The following is a 16,397-nucleotide window of genomic DNA, read 5'->3' as shown; positions in this document are numbered from 1 at the left end:
TAATTCATTAATCAATAGTTTTTTCATCAAGTGATAGGCGTCAATTCTTCTGAGAAACTGATTTTCCCTCTGAATAGGTTAACTGTATAGACCTCTTTTATGGAATTCCATTACTAGGCAACAGCCTTGGTCCTTGTTAACTTCCTTTCAGCTGATGTCGTTCATGTTCACTGCAACAGGAATTAAACTTGAACACATTTAGGATGTTTCTGTTTGCAACTTTGAAAAGGTCTATACTAATATAAAATGCTATCTTCCTTATGATATAAAGAAAAAATGCAAATCCTATTCCTTAATCACTCACTTGAGGGCAGGGAATAACATTTTGGTAGCATATCAAACATATTCTGAATAGAAAATATCAGAATATTACACAGACTACTTAACATGAAAATAAATTGGGCATTCTCTCATCTGCAACATTGAAAACATTAATAGCAGCAGCATAAAAAATAATGAATAGAAGAACACAATACTATGCCAGTGAGGCCGTATGCCTCGATGGCATGCTCTCTGTGAGTAGGACTGCTGACATTACCTGCCAGTCCGCTTTAATGTAGTGGCATGGAACTGTGATGTAGCTTTCTGTAGTCAAGGAAGTTCAACAGTCTGTTGTGAGAACCACATTCACGTTGCAAGTTGTGTTTTTTTTCCTCACGTAGCTTGCTTCCATGCGGTTGGTTATGGTTGTTCTAGAGGGGATATTGTACCCTGGCTCCATGTACTTTATTACCTCTGGAAATCCCTGTCCGTCGACGATATTTATGGGCAGCATGTCTGTAGTAACCATGTTACATACCCGCTGGGTAATGCCCTCTCGCGAGTAACAATCGCTGCTTGTAGCACGGCTGAATCTGTGACATATTTAGGTGGTAATTCAACAAAGTTGTGGAGTTGTTGTACTTTAAAGTACTTCCACATATTGTGCATTTGACGTCTTTGTCGTCATCAAACAACTTAAAGTGGCTCCATACTGCACTTTATCCTGTCAGTGTACCGCTTCTCGTTTGTTTTGTTGTTGTCGTCAGAGAACTGCTTCTGCGTGTGTCAACTAGGTCCTCACGTGGACCGGAGGGAAATTATGGGTGCAATTAATTGCAATTTATTTATTTTAAACGAGTAATTTCTTATCGACAATTAATCAATAATCCATTAATTGTTTGCATCCCTAGACAGACAACTTTATTTATCCCCGAGGGGAAATTAGGTCATCGTAGTAGCGGAACAAAGCAATCAGAAGTACTACAAATAAGATACAATGTAAAATACAAAATATGGACAACAATAAAAGGTTGTGACAAGAGGTAGTTGCTCGGAGGAGCAGCAGGGGGGCTTGCTGGGGGAGCTGGGGTCGAACCTGTTGAAAAACAGGTTAAACTCATTCACACGTTGTTCATTTCCCTCAGCTGTTTCTCCTCCTCTCCTCTGGAAGCCGGTGATCTCACTCATCCCCCTCCATACAGCCCTGGTGTTATTCTCCAGTTTTCTCCTGTAGTTTTCCTTACTCTCCCTGATGCTGTGTTTAAGTTCTCTCTGAACACGCTTGAGCTCTGCACGGTCCCCTGACCTGAAGGCCCTCTTTTTCTCATTAAGTAGGACCTTCAGGTCGCTGGTAACCCATGGTTTGTTGTTTGGGTAACAGCGAACCTCTTTGCTGGGGATGGTGTTGTCTATGCAGAACCCAATGTAATCAGAGATGCAATCAGTGATGCCATCGATGTCCTCGCCATCAGGGTTTCTTAGGGTTTCTTTAACCATCACTCATTACATCATTACAACAGGAAGGGCAGACTTGGAAATCTGCAAACTGAAGGTATTCTTGCAGACTATCAATGTGATAAGATAAGATAAGAATTTGTCTTCAGTAAAAGATGAAGAGTACAAACTATTTTTCATGTAGACTGCAACTTACTTATCTTATTTACTAATTTACCAAATATGAAATTCCCCTGTACCTTGGGTGGATGAGGTTCAAGGCATCATAGATTTTATTCTAGAAAATGCCAAAGTACTCTACACACTGTTGAACACTGAGGCTGAAAAGAGGATCACTGGATGAACTGACAAAGTGATAGTAATTATGTGACCGTACTGCTTGCGTGCACGCGTGTTAAAAATAAAATTTGGGACTTTAAAAAAATCCACCTATTTAGCATTGCACTCCTGTGACACTCTTGGACTCAGGATGCACATTTTCAGAAAGTATCTTAACTGATATAGCAGAGCAAATATAAAGATATGATCTTTATATTTCCATCCCTTCTACTTCCTTGTGAAATCCTGGTGCCTTTAGGCAATTTATCAAAGGCAACTTTTTAAACATATGGCTCCAACACCTGTTAACAGTGTTAGATGTTAAAAGATCAGTAAAAAAGTTCCCCTTTAATGTGAAGACTTGAGACAAAGTAATGAATTGGTCTGTCTGATGGTTTCTGTTTGTCAACCCGTCAGGTGACTCATCCAGTGACCGAACGTCTTACCTGTCTGCCTCCTCTCTGTTGCCCTGTTTTTCAGAAAGCTCCTGATCAAGAGAGGAGGAGGTGCTTCCCTCTCGGCTGACCCCGCTGTTACGTCCTGGGCTGTTGTCAGCCGACGCTCTCCCTCCTCCTCCACCCATAGGACGGGGGTTGGTGGCATCAGTGTGCTGCTTCAGAGTTTGCAGCTTGGCCAGGGGGATAATGTCGCAGCCCTGGGGCCGGTGCCACACTGTGCGCTGGGTGGAGGCGTTGTAGTAGTAGAAGCGCGAGGTGTTAGGATCAAACAACTCCCACCACTGGTTATCACCGGTGCGCTTGATGCAAACACCCTGTGGTGGGTCCCACACGCACTCGCCCGTCAGGAGGTTGGCGTACATACGCTCCCGCGTGCGCGGCTCGATGATCTCGACCCACTCCAACCTGCAGGGGAGAGTTCAGAATAAGACTTTTAGCACCTTTACTGAAATAAACTGACCTCTGACTACTGGAAGTCCACCTCATCCTGCACCAACAACAGCAATCAGCAGCAAACAAGTGGAAACACTTCAGAAGATCCTCTTCCAGGACTTTTTCAGTGATGATCTGTGGCTGGTATTACAGATTACGGTGTGTGTGTGTGTGTGTGTGTGTGTGTGTGTGTGCGTGTGTGTGTGTGTGTGTGTGTGTGTGTGTGTATTTCAATATGTTACCTGCTTAAATTAATGTGAAAAACAGCTTCAGCACTTGTACTTTTAAAAGTACAAGTTCTTTTTTTTCAAATGCATGGAACAATGAGGAAAAACCTGTGTAAAATTACCACATAAACTTCAGAACTTGTACTGTACTAGGAACACATTTTTTGTTGTATTATGATCTCCTTTTCATTACACTGTCATACATACCAGGCAGCCTAGCTTTTAATGAGAGCTCTGACACTGTATTTCTTGAGCCAGCAATGGGATGTCTGGTGTCACTTTGGTAACAGCCAAACGAAAGTCACTGTGCACATCAAATCTGTTGCGTGCCTTTGTTTTGACGGTGACCAGAGCGCTGAAAGCAGTCTCTGACAGGAATGTTGTGGCAAATGGCAAGATGAATCTGGTGGTCGCATGATGAGCAAGCCTAGGAGCGACTCCTGGTCCTTTCACAAGCCAAAACCGCTTGTATCCATGCTCATCATAAAATCGCAGAGTGAGTTGGACTGGATAGACATGTTCATTAATAACCGAAAAACGCGAGTGCATCTCCTCTTGAAGCTGCTCCATGTGTAGGGTGAATTGTCTGGCCAAAGCATCAGATAACTTCCCCCCTGACTGTTGAGGTAGCAAAGGAAACTGTTGCAGGTCCCCCTTTCCCAATTTATTCTTTCTGTACTCCACTTTGCGCACAAACGCATCCACTGCCTCTTTGCACTCCATTACGCTGGCATCCACGCCCTGCATGCGTTTGTTTGCCTCGTTGTAGAGACTGAATATCTCTGCAAGATATGAAGTCTTAATGAGAAACTCATCTGCCATTTCGTCGGATAGTTTCTGGTTATGAACGGCTAAGAATTCCCTTATTTGGCTTTTAAGTTCCATGAAACGCACCAACACTTTGCCAGCGCACTTCGGTGTGGAGGAAAAGTGTCTGGTGCGCCTCATCCTCACACAGCTGTGCAAAGATCCTTTTGTTGACCGGGTGAGCTTTAATAAAGTTGACTATTTTGACCACAGTCTTTAAGGTTACGTCCAGGTCTTCACAGAGGTGTTTGCCTGCCAGTGCGTGTCTGTGTATCATGCAGTGAAACACTAAGCAGTGCGGTGCCTTCTCCTTCAAACGGCTGTTGAAGCCCTTATTTTTCCCCATCATTGTGGCGGCTCCATCTGTGCAGCATGCAACTATATTTTCATAGGGAATATTGTGCCTTGTGAAGTACGTGTCGACTACACTGAAAATATCCTCTCCTCTTGTGGTGGCTGTGAGATTAACAGACATAAGAATGTCTTGTTTAAGCTCAGTTTCCTCAATGTACTGTACATAAACAATGAGAATTTCTTCCTCTGCCACAGTGGTAGTTTCATCCAGCTGAACTGAAAACGGGTCTGTCCTGATTTTTTCAATGAGTGTGTTCTCAACGTTTCCTGACATTCTGTCGATTCTGTCTTTCTCTGTGTTGTTGGACAGTGGTACAGTCTTAAATTTGTTAGTCACCTGCGGTCCACACAGTATCTCAGCCATTTTAATGCGCGCAGGTTTAATCAGGGTTTTGCCGATGTTGTATGGCTTTTTGGCTTGGGCAATTAGGAGAGAGCACTCAAAGGATGCAACCGTTGCCTGCCTCTGGTCGCTTCCCGCCCTGAAGAAACTCTCCTTTATGGTTTGGGGCCTGCTAGTGACAACAAGCTCTCTTTTTCTGATGAAAAACTCTTTGGGTTTACCCACCGTCTCGGGATGTTTAGTTGTCTGGTGTCGCTTCAGCTTGCAGGGCTTCAAACTTTCATTTGCCAGTTTCTCCCAGCAAAATATACATTCTGCTCTAATTTTATCCATTGCTTCTATGAAGCCAAACTCAATATAACTTTCTTGGTAGCCCCTCTTTTTCTTTTTGACATTTTCCGCAGTCTCCTCTACCTGACACTTCGCCATCTCTCCCTTAGCTCCGTCTAGCAACGACTGCTGCACGTGAGGCGTTCAAGTCACACACGCTCTGTTCCTTGTGATATAGGCCTATAACTTATTCATTCATCTAAAATTTGAAATACACGAATAAATGTTTAATGTGGCCCTTGGATTTAGTTGATTTTGTCACATATATGAATTAAATGCTTAGCCTACTCATTTATTTAACATTTTAATTACATTAAAATTATTAAACCCCTTAAAATTCGCTTCGCAACCCCCCCCTGGATCTTTGACGCCCCCCTTGGGGGGGCGGGCCCCCCAGGTTGGGAGCCACTGACATAGATGATGTAACGATCTGGTGCCGAATGTGTCTCACATCCGGCTTCCTATACTGGTAGGTATTTGATTAGTGGGATTGGAAACAGCTTGTCCGGAAAAAAAACACGCCTGCCGTCTCCAACAGACAAACACAGACAGGGGAGACACATACAGGGAAACACAGACAGAGGAGACAAACACAGGAACAAAAGGAAAAGGTAAGGACTGCCAGGATGAGATCCTGTTAGAAGGTCCTGTTCTCACACTGCCCAGCAGCCCAGAACAACCACTGTTCTTCTGCTCACTGAGAAGCAGTTGGCAGTCAAACGCACTGATCAAAGGCATCTCTCCTACTCATTTAATACCCAAATGTATTCTTTCCATCAAACTCATGACATAATCCTATTTATACTCAGCACCTGTACACAGTTCAACTGGAACGTCAAAATGCTTTGTATTGCACACTCACAATCAACTACACATTTAAGTATGTTCTGATGACAGTTTAAAAAAAAGAAGAAAAAAATGAGCTCAATTCACTCACATTCACACTATGCGTGATGTCTGTTTGCTTTTAAGCTGAAATGCAGTGTAAGTGTTTTAGAACAAATACTGCTAATAAAGCCCAAACTTCAGTGAGTTGTCATGGTTATGATGGTAATCATTTTCCAATACTGGCAGAAGGATCATGTTCATCAGCACCAGTGCTCACAGCATCCTACACATTTTCTTCAAATAATACTCAAAGTATTCTGTTTTTTACAAAGTTCAAGTATAAGGGGCACCGCACTAATAGACATCACCTGAATATGACAATTTACATGTTTTCTCTTAACTGTGGTCAAAGTGTGGATGTGCACAACTCTTCATGTTATGTGGAATCTGAAGGTAAAGTAGAACTTATTGGACCATCATCATCATCATCATCATCACCATCATCATCATCAGGCGGGAAGAGAATTCAACAGAAAAGAATTGAAGGATGCAGTTCCTTCATCCGACTGTTTCAATGCCAATCAGAGTGATGGTACGACTTACACTATTGTGTACATGGTAAAGGTTGTATATGGAATATGAGTAGAACACCGCCATCTAGTGTCTAAAGATCGTAGTCACAACAACAAAAAATAATTCCAGCAGCCAGGTTGCCAGGTTCCCCAAGCGATCAGCCTGCGCCATGTCAAGTGATGAGTCATACATGGTAACCACTTATTTCTGTCAGTTACCATCGCCGTTAGCTGTTACAGCTAAGTAAACATGAGAGTTAGCTTACCGATCAAGGAGAAATGTAGCCATTTGGGTGTGCGTTTTAATGCCGTTGAACTCCCTGGCACAGGCAACCAGTAACGCCCAACACTATTGGCTGCTACCATGGAAACAGAATGGGACAGAAAGTCATTGTCAAACCCATCAAAAAAAATGTAATATTCATTCAGACTAAATAATTATTTTTTAGAAAAGCAGTACTTTCATTCTGTACCCCTCAAAACACCCCATGAGTGAATTTTTTATTTTTTAAAATATAGCTTTTAATGAAGATTCTACATATTCAACCTTTAACATTTCAATTGTTCAGATTCTTAATGCTCTTGCAAATATCAATGTGATTATTCTGTGTTTCAGCACGGTATTTAAATTGAACTATTATGCAACAGATCAACAGAACAAACAGGTTTTGTTCAGTAACAGAAGATAAAAGTTTGCAGCGGCCTGTTAATGGAGTACATTATTACACCAAGCAGCCACATACAGTATTGTTCTCTAATGCAGCTGTTTGTATTCCAGAAAGAGGAAGGGAGGTATTAAGATGACTCACACACCTACATAGCAAAACATAGACTCGTTCATGTGCCAAAATATATACGCACAGTTACAAACCACAATAAAATCCACACAACATGCATGTTTGCTGGCTTCATTCTGCTGTGGGGTTAAAGTCTTCAGACCAGTTGTTGACAGGCAGAAAGTGGGTGGAATGAGGTGATGCCAACAAAGACATCAGCAGCAGTCATTTGGCAGGATTTGGGGTAATCTTCCAAAAGCAGCAGAAACTCAGGTAATAAGCACATTTTATTCTCACAAAATCCCAAACAATGTTGTGGGCTTATAGTACATTAAACCTGATAGATATATATATATATATATATATATATACTGTATATATATTATCCCTCTGTGCTAGATCTCCATAAACACATCAATGAGGCACACTGGGTCACATTTCTTCATCACCAGTTTATTTACGTACAAATATTCACTAGAGCTTGATTCATCACTACAATTAGGCAAATTAGCAGGTTATACACAGGCTAGTATACTATTCCCTCCCATTTGTTTGATTAAAAAAAACTCCAGATACATTATAAACTGTTATAAGAAATGACTGAGCCTTTAAAAAAAATAACTAAACTGTATTATATATGTGAGCCTTTTAAAAAAATGTACTTCTTCAGTAGGAACTAGTCTGGCTCAATGGGGAGACACAGTGGGTAAAAAGGTTCATGCCGGATATCAGGCCCCTTCTGCTATCTCTACTTTGCGTTTTGCAAGGGCACCATTTTTGCATTTGGGGTTCAGTGGTGCCACAAAGCTTATGACTGGTTTCAGGAAATACAAACAGCCCTGGGTGTTTTTTTTCCCCTGTACCAGAATTTTAACTCATGCAGCCAGACTACGCTGGACTATGGTCTTGGTTATGCAAGACTAAAGAACCGTTCACACAGAGATTCTGCAACCGCGCCAGCATTTTGTTCATTTCATAGACTATATAAATGAATGGACGGAGCGACCAGGACACCAACATGGAAGTGCCATAAGCCTGTATTCTAGCCAGTGGCCGGCAGGGGGCGATACGTGGGTTGCAGAAGACATCCGGTTGCATTCAAGTCAACGGTGAAAAGGATCAACTTCTAACTTGCTCCGTGGCTACAATAAGCCAGTTACAGAGGTTTTTATTGTCTCTATCCTTAGTTTGATGCCTTTTACAATACCCACTGGTGTTCATTTTTTCAAATTCGGTCCCAGTTTGAGTGAAATAGACGATGAAACAGGGGATACATTGGGGGCGTGGTTTACTTGTGATTGACAGGTTTTAGAGATCTTGACTCTCAAACCTAACGTTCCATCAACCATGGAAACCTACAGCCGTGATGTTGTTCTTCGGTGTTCGCTGTTTGTTTTCAGTTTAACCGGTTGAACTAAAGACACTCCAAGCAGTTGGCTTTTCAGTTTATCCGGTAAGTAACGTTACATATTATTTAAGCCTTAACTCTTGCTAACCAAACTTAGCATGCCAGCTAATATCACAGTTAACATGGATGCACGTTGTTCACCAAGCTAGCTCCAATGTTAACCTGAAATTAGCTTCGTAATTTATGTGCTAATAGCTGCTTGTTGTCGGTAACTCTTGCATAGTTTTGCCTGTAAAGCTGAATCTGTCACATCTATATTATGCATTCAAGTGCTTTAACAGGTGTATATGAATTTTCACATCTCAAATAAACATAAACAAGTTCAGTTTAATAGCAGATGCATATTGCAGATGTAGTAAGTTGTTAGTTTATACAGTTTATTTGCACATTATTTTGTGATATGCAACTGTCATAAACTATCCTCATATTCATTGCAGATGCACATTGCAGTTAATGGGAAAAAGTTAACGTGAATATACACGTTATACTATAATGTAGAGTCTGAAAGCACAGTAAAGACGTTTTTTCAAACAGATTTCCTTCAGGTGGTGGTGGCAGGCTGATGCGGTGGTTGGTTAAAATGAGGAGACGACTGGACCCATCTGACACGTCAGGTCTGTGCAGTACACACTCTGAGGAGGATCAGTTCTTCTTAGACAAGAAGGTAGACAGATGCATTAAATGGATCAATACTTAGTGGGGAAGGTAAAAACTAACATCTGGTAACGTTTGAGGTATGTCTTTATTTTATATGGTATATTTTATGGATTTCTTTTTGCGTAAAGGGTCTCCACACAGAGAAAAGTGAGTGACCGGTGCCAACAGAAGGAGGAGCTCATCTGTGAAGGGGCATATTCGGTGTCATTCATCTGGTTGTAGAGAAGGGCGACTGCATGGACAACATTTTTAGTTCTCAAATGTGTGGTGATTTATACATGATTCTACGACACAGAGTTGCACAATGAAATGCAAGTTGTATTCACTTTATGCTACACAAGAGAAAATATTTTTATTGTGAAGGAGGGTCATCAGCAAATGACTGATGCTCACCAGGCTCTGTTTATGTTGTGAGCTCTTTAAATCACCCACTGCAGTTTTTGTAATTTATTTATTATTCTCTGTCCTTAATGTGCACAACATTTTTATTCATATCTACAGTTATTGTAAATAGAAAATGTAATAAATGATGATCATAGTTTTCTGTTTTCCTGCTGTGATTTAACAGTACTGAGTGTATTAACATGAACTACAGAATACTCTTGCTTGGTTAATCACAAGACACATTTCTATAATGTTGATAACCGCTAACATACTGTATAAAGAGCAGTGTAACTGATTACAAGTTGTCGCAAAAACTTTTATCAATGTGTTTGTCTGATTACAATACTGTACATGTTGCTTTTGTTAAAATTCAAACCAGATATGCACCATAAAAAACATCAACAAACTTATGGCAAGACCTTCATAAGAACTTTTATAACACATTAAAATCTGAATTAATTTCAACAATTATATAATCCATGTAAACCCCGCAAAGATAATACTTAAATGTGTACAGAAGAATGTAATAAATAATAATTAATTCCGTGCAAAATTCAAGTGTATTTACAGTACATAACAGGAATAATAAAATATGCAGTATGTCAGCTCAGTTCCCCTGTTCTCTCTAGCTCTGTCACCCCATCACCGGACATCGTCTCCTATGATCCACACACTTTGTACAAACGTTAATTCTTAACACACTGACATAATGCTGAGCTGTACTCAGACAGTATTCTGTAGTGTAAACTAGTTTAATTAGCTCATTTTCATCTGCTGATATCCTGAGTCTTGAACAAACAGCACGTCATTATCAAATCGTAGGTAATAATAATAAAATTTAAAGTGCCGTTATCGTTCCATTATTCACGTTATCTACCGTCAAGTAATGACAGTGACAGCTTACACAGTGTAACTTCAGCCACAATAACAACACATGGTTAACGGTTATTTTTCATGTTTACCAAACATAGTTCTACTACAGTAATGTAGCTGTACAGCTTCTCTCCGATTATCCAAGCTAATGTTGTTAGCAGCAGCAGCGGCTCAGACACGTCAGGTTGCTGATAGGTTGGGCACATGGAGTCCTCGTGGGGTCCAACCCAGGATCCAATCGACGCACCCTCGTCCCCCCAAGCCCCTCCCTTTCCTGTCCACGGTTGCAAAACCCTGTGGCAAGAAGATGACAGCGTCCAAGTCGGTTTCTTTTCGGAGGTTCGCAAATCTATGAGTAACGTCACTGTAGCTCTGTCCATCCATTATACAGTCTGTGGTTCATTCACACAGGCCTGTAAACTAACTTTTTCTGCTCACCTGCCAAAAGGACCAGTAGATGAAAGAATCTACCGACCAAGTCATTTTTTTACGGGCCAATAATTATTTTATAATAATAATTTTGTTGCATATCCATCTATTTCAGTACTTTTCATTGCGATAACAGTAATATATAGTATTACTTAGAAATAAATTTTAATATTATTAATTGAATTTCAAAACATTGCAAATTGAAACCTTTAACAGGTCAAAACTTTGACGAAGGACACCCTCATTAATGACTCATCAGAACTAGCATGAGCACGACCATCGGCACAAACATTTTCCCACCCCGTGGCATGGAGCCCTCCAAAATGAAGTCGCCAGGGGAATATTTTAGTCGCATTTGGCGAGTAGTCACCGCTAGTTTACTGCCCTGCATTCACACAGAACCAAGCACAGCCGGTGTAATGTCGCCCTCGTTGTGATTTCACACAGAACGCCAGCCTTTGAAGAATTAAAAATCAATGTGTGAAGAATTAATAATCATGTGTTAGTGTGTGTATTATTAATGATTAATAAGAGTGTGATAATCAATGATTGAAGAATAAATAATCATATGTTAGCGAGTTTATTAGTAATGATTAATAAGAATGTGATAAGTATGATTATTAGGTATGATCATTTAAAAGTGTGATAGTGATTAGTCCGAGCTCAAACTTTTCTACTTCCAGCAAAGCACACAAACTTTTGACTCAAGCTTTTCTGCTTTCTCCAAAAGCACACGAACAGTCAGTCAGTCAAGGTCACAAAGACAATGAACTAGCCATGTTGCAAATATGCACCTGGCAAATAGTTGAGATTAGGGAAATTGCTGTACGTGTTGTGCTTTCTTCACAGATAAAGAAGGAGACTCCTGCTATACAGAGGCTACTCCTACGCGCGGGGAGGAAGATGGCCGGAGGACTGCTACTTCTGAAAATACACATTTGCACGCATAAGCAGACACATAACCACGCCTTTGTAACAAGCATAAATGCTGGAGTTTTTAGAATAGATATCAGAACTTCTTGCCTCTGATCACGGGTACTGTGTGTTCACAGTTACTCTAGATAGAGACTAGAACATTTCTCCAGACGTTCCATTCCGATGTTCTCCTGCTAATAAATGCCTGCTGGCGCACTAAACTACCAACGACTCTGCTGACTCCAGAAAGCCTCCTGTAGAATTTGAATTACGCAAAATGTATACTCTGTGAGGTCCTTCTGAGAAATTCTGAAAGTTTTGTGTGTAAAATTCCTACACCTTCCAGAAGCAAAAGGGGCATTGGCCTGTGTGTCAACCGCTCCGCACCACTAATAAACAACTCAAATCCAACCTGACCCGCAAAACTGCCAACTTTATACATTATAGTAACACAACTGGCAGTAAAAAAGCGAGACAAAGCCAGACAAAGGCACCCCAACGCTTGTCAAATACACATGTGTGTATTTGAAAAAGGAAAAGAGAGGGCCTATTTCATAAAATGTTTCTGTAAGTTGTTAATAACTTAGGTTAATCAGAGTACTGCTTTTTGACCGTCCTGTGTGTCGTTCCGTCAGCTGTCCCATTCACACAGACAGTTTGGCTGTAGAGACCTCATGTACCGGCTCAGGGGTGCAACAGATCTGTCCCCCAATTATGCAGGGTATAATAAAGGCTCAACAACCCCACAATAAACAGGCTGTGTGAAAGGGGCTTGAGTAGGAACCAATGGGCTTGATGCTGAGAGTCACGACAAAGCTGCGGTGGGTCTGATGACAGGTAACAATGAAAAGGCCTCCCTGAAAGAAGTAGAGGACCTCAACAGCTGATGTGAGGACAACAGCCTACTCATGAACATCAGCAGGTCTAAGGAGATGACAGTGGACTGTTGCGAAGAAGCAGGGAAGAAATTACGCCCCCCCCCTTACTATTAACAGTTCCTCGGTGGAGAGGGTGGACAGATTTGAATAGCTTGGTATCCAATGCCTCACCTCATACTGACTCAATGGAGAGAATGGCCTGGTATGGAACCAGCACCAAACAGGACCTCATGGCCCTGCAAAGAGTGGTTTGTTTGGCTGAATATACAATAGGTGGTGCTCTATACCTCTACACCATGCTGCGAGAATGTTAGTAGAAGGTACCAGATACAGCAGGCCAGGAAACTAAGATCCTTAATGAAGTCACTGCCTAAGACAAATGTATCCTTTAAGATCATTATTAACGAACAGGAATGCAGACGGTGAGGACAATTCGGAGCATCAAGGTGACAGTGACCTGTACCAATGTGGCTGCAATATGAGACAATGGGTGGCTGTGCCTCAGGAGGTAAGGCAGGATGTACAGTATATTAATAAGAACATCTGCAGGTCAATCCGTGGCTCCTCCAGTCCTTGGGCAAGACACTGAACCCCAAAGAGCTCATGTAGGCTGTGCCATCAGTGTATGGGTGAAAGCGGAAAGTAGTGTGGTTTGAAGACTTGAAAGGAGCTGTATAAGTACAGGACCATTTACCATTTACAGTAAACAGAGGTAATGTGAAGTTTGTGGCCTTAATCTCAATGAGTATCTACATGTGGTTATATAAAGGTTAAATTAATTTAAAAAAAAGAGTTTTATGATATAACGTTACTGACATTTGTTCGTTTTTCCGTTGGTACTGAAAAGCATACCGAACCGTGACCCCACAACCAAGGTGCATCGAACCATGCATTATACCTGTATTTACTGTTACACCTTTAATAAGGGCAAAACGAAACATGCTGACTCAATCTAGTTAAAAGTAAACAGAAAGTGATTATAAGGATAACATGTAAAGTGCATGTGTTCAAACAAAGCAGGGGGCTATGAGACAATGCCATATCATCCAGGAAGACCAGTTTGAGACCAAATTGGGGGATTTGAAGGCTTGTCAGATGCCTTAAGCACAGTGGTTTTTTAAGCTCTGAGATAGGATTTCACAACTTTGGAACGTGATAACATCCATCCCAACATATTTTGCTGTTTCAATGGTGCCTTTTACATTGGCTCCCCTGCTGAATGGCCAGACTGGCTGCATTTTTTTCAAGCAGAGTTTAAGTCTGGAAGTTCGTCAACACGATGGAAAACAACCTTTTTTTTCCTCCGTGGTTCTTGAAAAGTTTCTGTCCACTCGGCCTCTACTCCTAAATCTCTGTGTCTCTCTATAAAGCGACTCCAAACGCTGTAGTTCACATGCCAGGCCTGGATGTGGAGCTGGAACTGCCACAGAAATACACCAACAAAAGAGAAGAAGAGATGGGGAGACGCTGTGGTGAATCCAAACACCGGAGTTTCTCTCCAAATCTGGAGATTTCCCAAATCCTCCTCCATCCTCAAGAGAAATCTGTCACTGTTTCTGGTGTTAGTGGAGACTTTTGTGGTGTTTTGGACTCTGATGCACCAATCACTCTGCAGTTAGTGTCCTCAACGAGCAGAGGGTGCTGCTGTGAGCCCCTTCCCCGTCCCAAAGCACTCACAGGCGCCACTTTCTCACTACATTTAGAGACTTTTCACACCTTCTTAGAACTGGATTTAGAAAAAGAGACTAGAGAGCAGTTTAGCTCCTTATTCAGAGCATCAGGGATAAGGGTGGTCTGTGGTCGGCCTAATTCGTTCCCATGCATGTGGCTCAGAGTCCAGTTCAGTAAACAGTCTATGGGTCCGTCTCTCTCCTCTCAGGCAGCAGCACTGTTGTTGTTATGTGACGCCGCGGGGTCAGAGGTCGGAGGTGGGGCGATGACGCCATCCTTTAACAAAGTACCGTATTTTCACGACCATAAGGCGCACCGTACTAAAAGGCGCAGTCTCAGTTATGTGTGCCATTACTGTATTTAACACACACATATGGCGCACCGGATTATAGGGCGCGGGTTTTATATACCGGTGCATATTCTCTACTACGTTTAAATACCTCTACTGCGTATTTAAAAATAGAGCGGGAGCAAAACTGAGTATGTATTTCATGTATTTATTACATGTATTTATTACAAAGTATTAATCAAAGCCATCAAAGTCATCATCCTCTGTTTCTGAATTAAACAGCTGCGCTAAATCAGACATGCCAGTTTCCCCTTCTTCGCTGTCAGAGTCACTTTCCGTGCCGTGCGGCTCCTCGGAAATGATGCCGGCTTTTGGGAAAGCTCGAACCACAGTGCCAGCAGACACGTTAGCCCAAGCATCTACAATCCATCCGCAAACTGTGGCGTAACTTGCCCGGCGCTGCCTTCCACTTTTCGTGAAACTGTGGTCTCCGTCGGTCATCCATCGCTCCCACGCCGCTCGCAGCCTTACTTTAAACGGCCGGTTCACACCGATGTCGAGCAGTTGAAGTTCCTTTGTCAGACCTCCCGGAATAACAGCAAGCACAGCGTTCATTTGTTTCACCTTGTTTTTCACATCGGCTGTGAGATGGGCACGCATGGAGTCACAGATTAACAGCGATGGTGATGCGCGGAAAAAACCACCTGGTCTCCTTACATACACCTCCCTCAGCCACTCTTTCATCATCTCCTCATCCATCCAGCCCTTTTCATTTGCCTTAATAACGACTCCAGCTGGAAAAGTCTCTTTAGGCAAAGTCTTTCTCTTAAAAATCACCATAGGCGGCAGTTTCTGTCCATTTGCGTGGCAGCCAAGCACAACAGTAAACGAAGCTTTTTCATACCCCGTTGTGCGTATCGCTACCGTTCTTGTCCCCTTCTTCTCCACCGTGTGATTCAACGGGATGTCGAAAGTGAGCGGCACCTCGTCCATGTTGGTGATGTGGCTTGGCTGGATGCTTTTGTCGGCGATGTGTTTGCTGCAGAAGGAGTGGAAGCTCGCCAGCTTTTCATTATAATCCGCCGGACGTTGCTGCGCTACTGTAGTCCTGGTCCGGATGGAAAAATGGCACCGTTTCATAAAACGAAAGCACCACGACGGACCTCCTTGAAAATGTTCAATTTTCATTTCTTCCGCTAGCGTTACTGCTTTTAGTCGAACAGTGACCGTTGAAACGCTCGCCCCACTCGTTCTTTGCTCGTGATCCACCGCTCGAGTCTTTCCTCCAACTCGGGCCACCTCGCCTTATGTCCGCGGAAACTCAGCAGCGTCTTCTTCACCTGTCGGAGTTCGTTTTCCATCTTCCTCCACTTGCGAACCATCGATTCATTAATCTTGAATTCTCTCGCGGCTGCTCGATTTCCATGTTCCTCTGCGTAGCTGATAGCCTTCAGTTTAAACTGTGCTTCATAGGCGTGTCTCTTTGCCATTGTCAGGGTTGTTAAGACAACAATGTTCTGCATAAAGCACATACCTGTTCTTTTATACACAATCCACGCCCACTATCCCCCTTGAACGTTCTCACGGTGGTCTCAACAACGTCCGCAGTAACACACATAGGGAGCACCGCACTATAGGGTGCGCCGCACATTTTGAGGAAAAAAAAAGACGTTTATATGCGCCTTATAGTCGCGAAAATACGGTATGAGGTTTCACCGTCCAGACCACAACG

At 42.3% G+C, this 16,397-nt stretch overlaps 1 protein-coding gene across 1 annotated transcript in view; it reads right to left on the bottom strand.

Annotated features, from left to right (window-relative positions):
• Positions 1 to 16,155, bottom strand: part of arhgap39 (Rho GTPase activating protein 39) — a gene marked incomplete at both ends in the record, with an annotated part of 60,177 nt that extends 44,022 nt beyond the window's left edge. Inside the window, 5 exons of the mRNA XM_083911491.1 lie at positions 2,481 to 2,897; positions 3,771 to 3,933; positions 4,046 to 5,114; positions 15,590 to 15,773; positions 15,893 to 16,155. Of these exons, the coding sequence (XP_083767617.1) occupies positions 2,481 to 2,897; positions 3,771 to 3,933; positions 4,046 to 5,114; positions 15,590 to 15,773; positions 15,893 to 16,155 (2,096 nt within the window). The remainder of the gene's footprint in view (positions 1 to 2,480; positions 2,898 to 3,770; positions 3,934 to 4,045; positions 5,115 to 15,589; positions 15,774 to 15,892) is intronic.
• Positions 16,156 to 16,397: the final 242 nt, after the last annotated feature.

The sequence above is a fragment of the Echiichthys vipera genome, assembly GCF_963691815.1.
Source record: "Echiichthys vipera genome assembly, chromosome: 3".
NCBI lineage: Eukaryota > Metazoa > Chordata > Actinopteri > Perciformes > Trachinidae > Echiichthys > Echiichthys vipera.
Note: the sequence above shows the minus strand (reverse complement) of the source record. Positions and strands in the feature narration are given on the sequence as shown.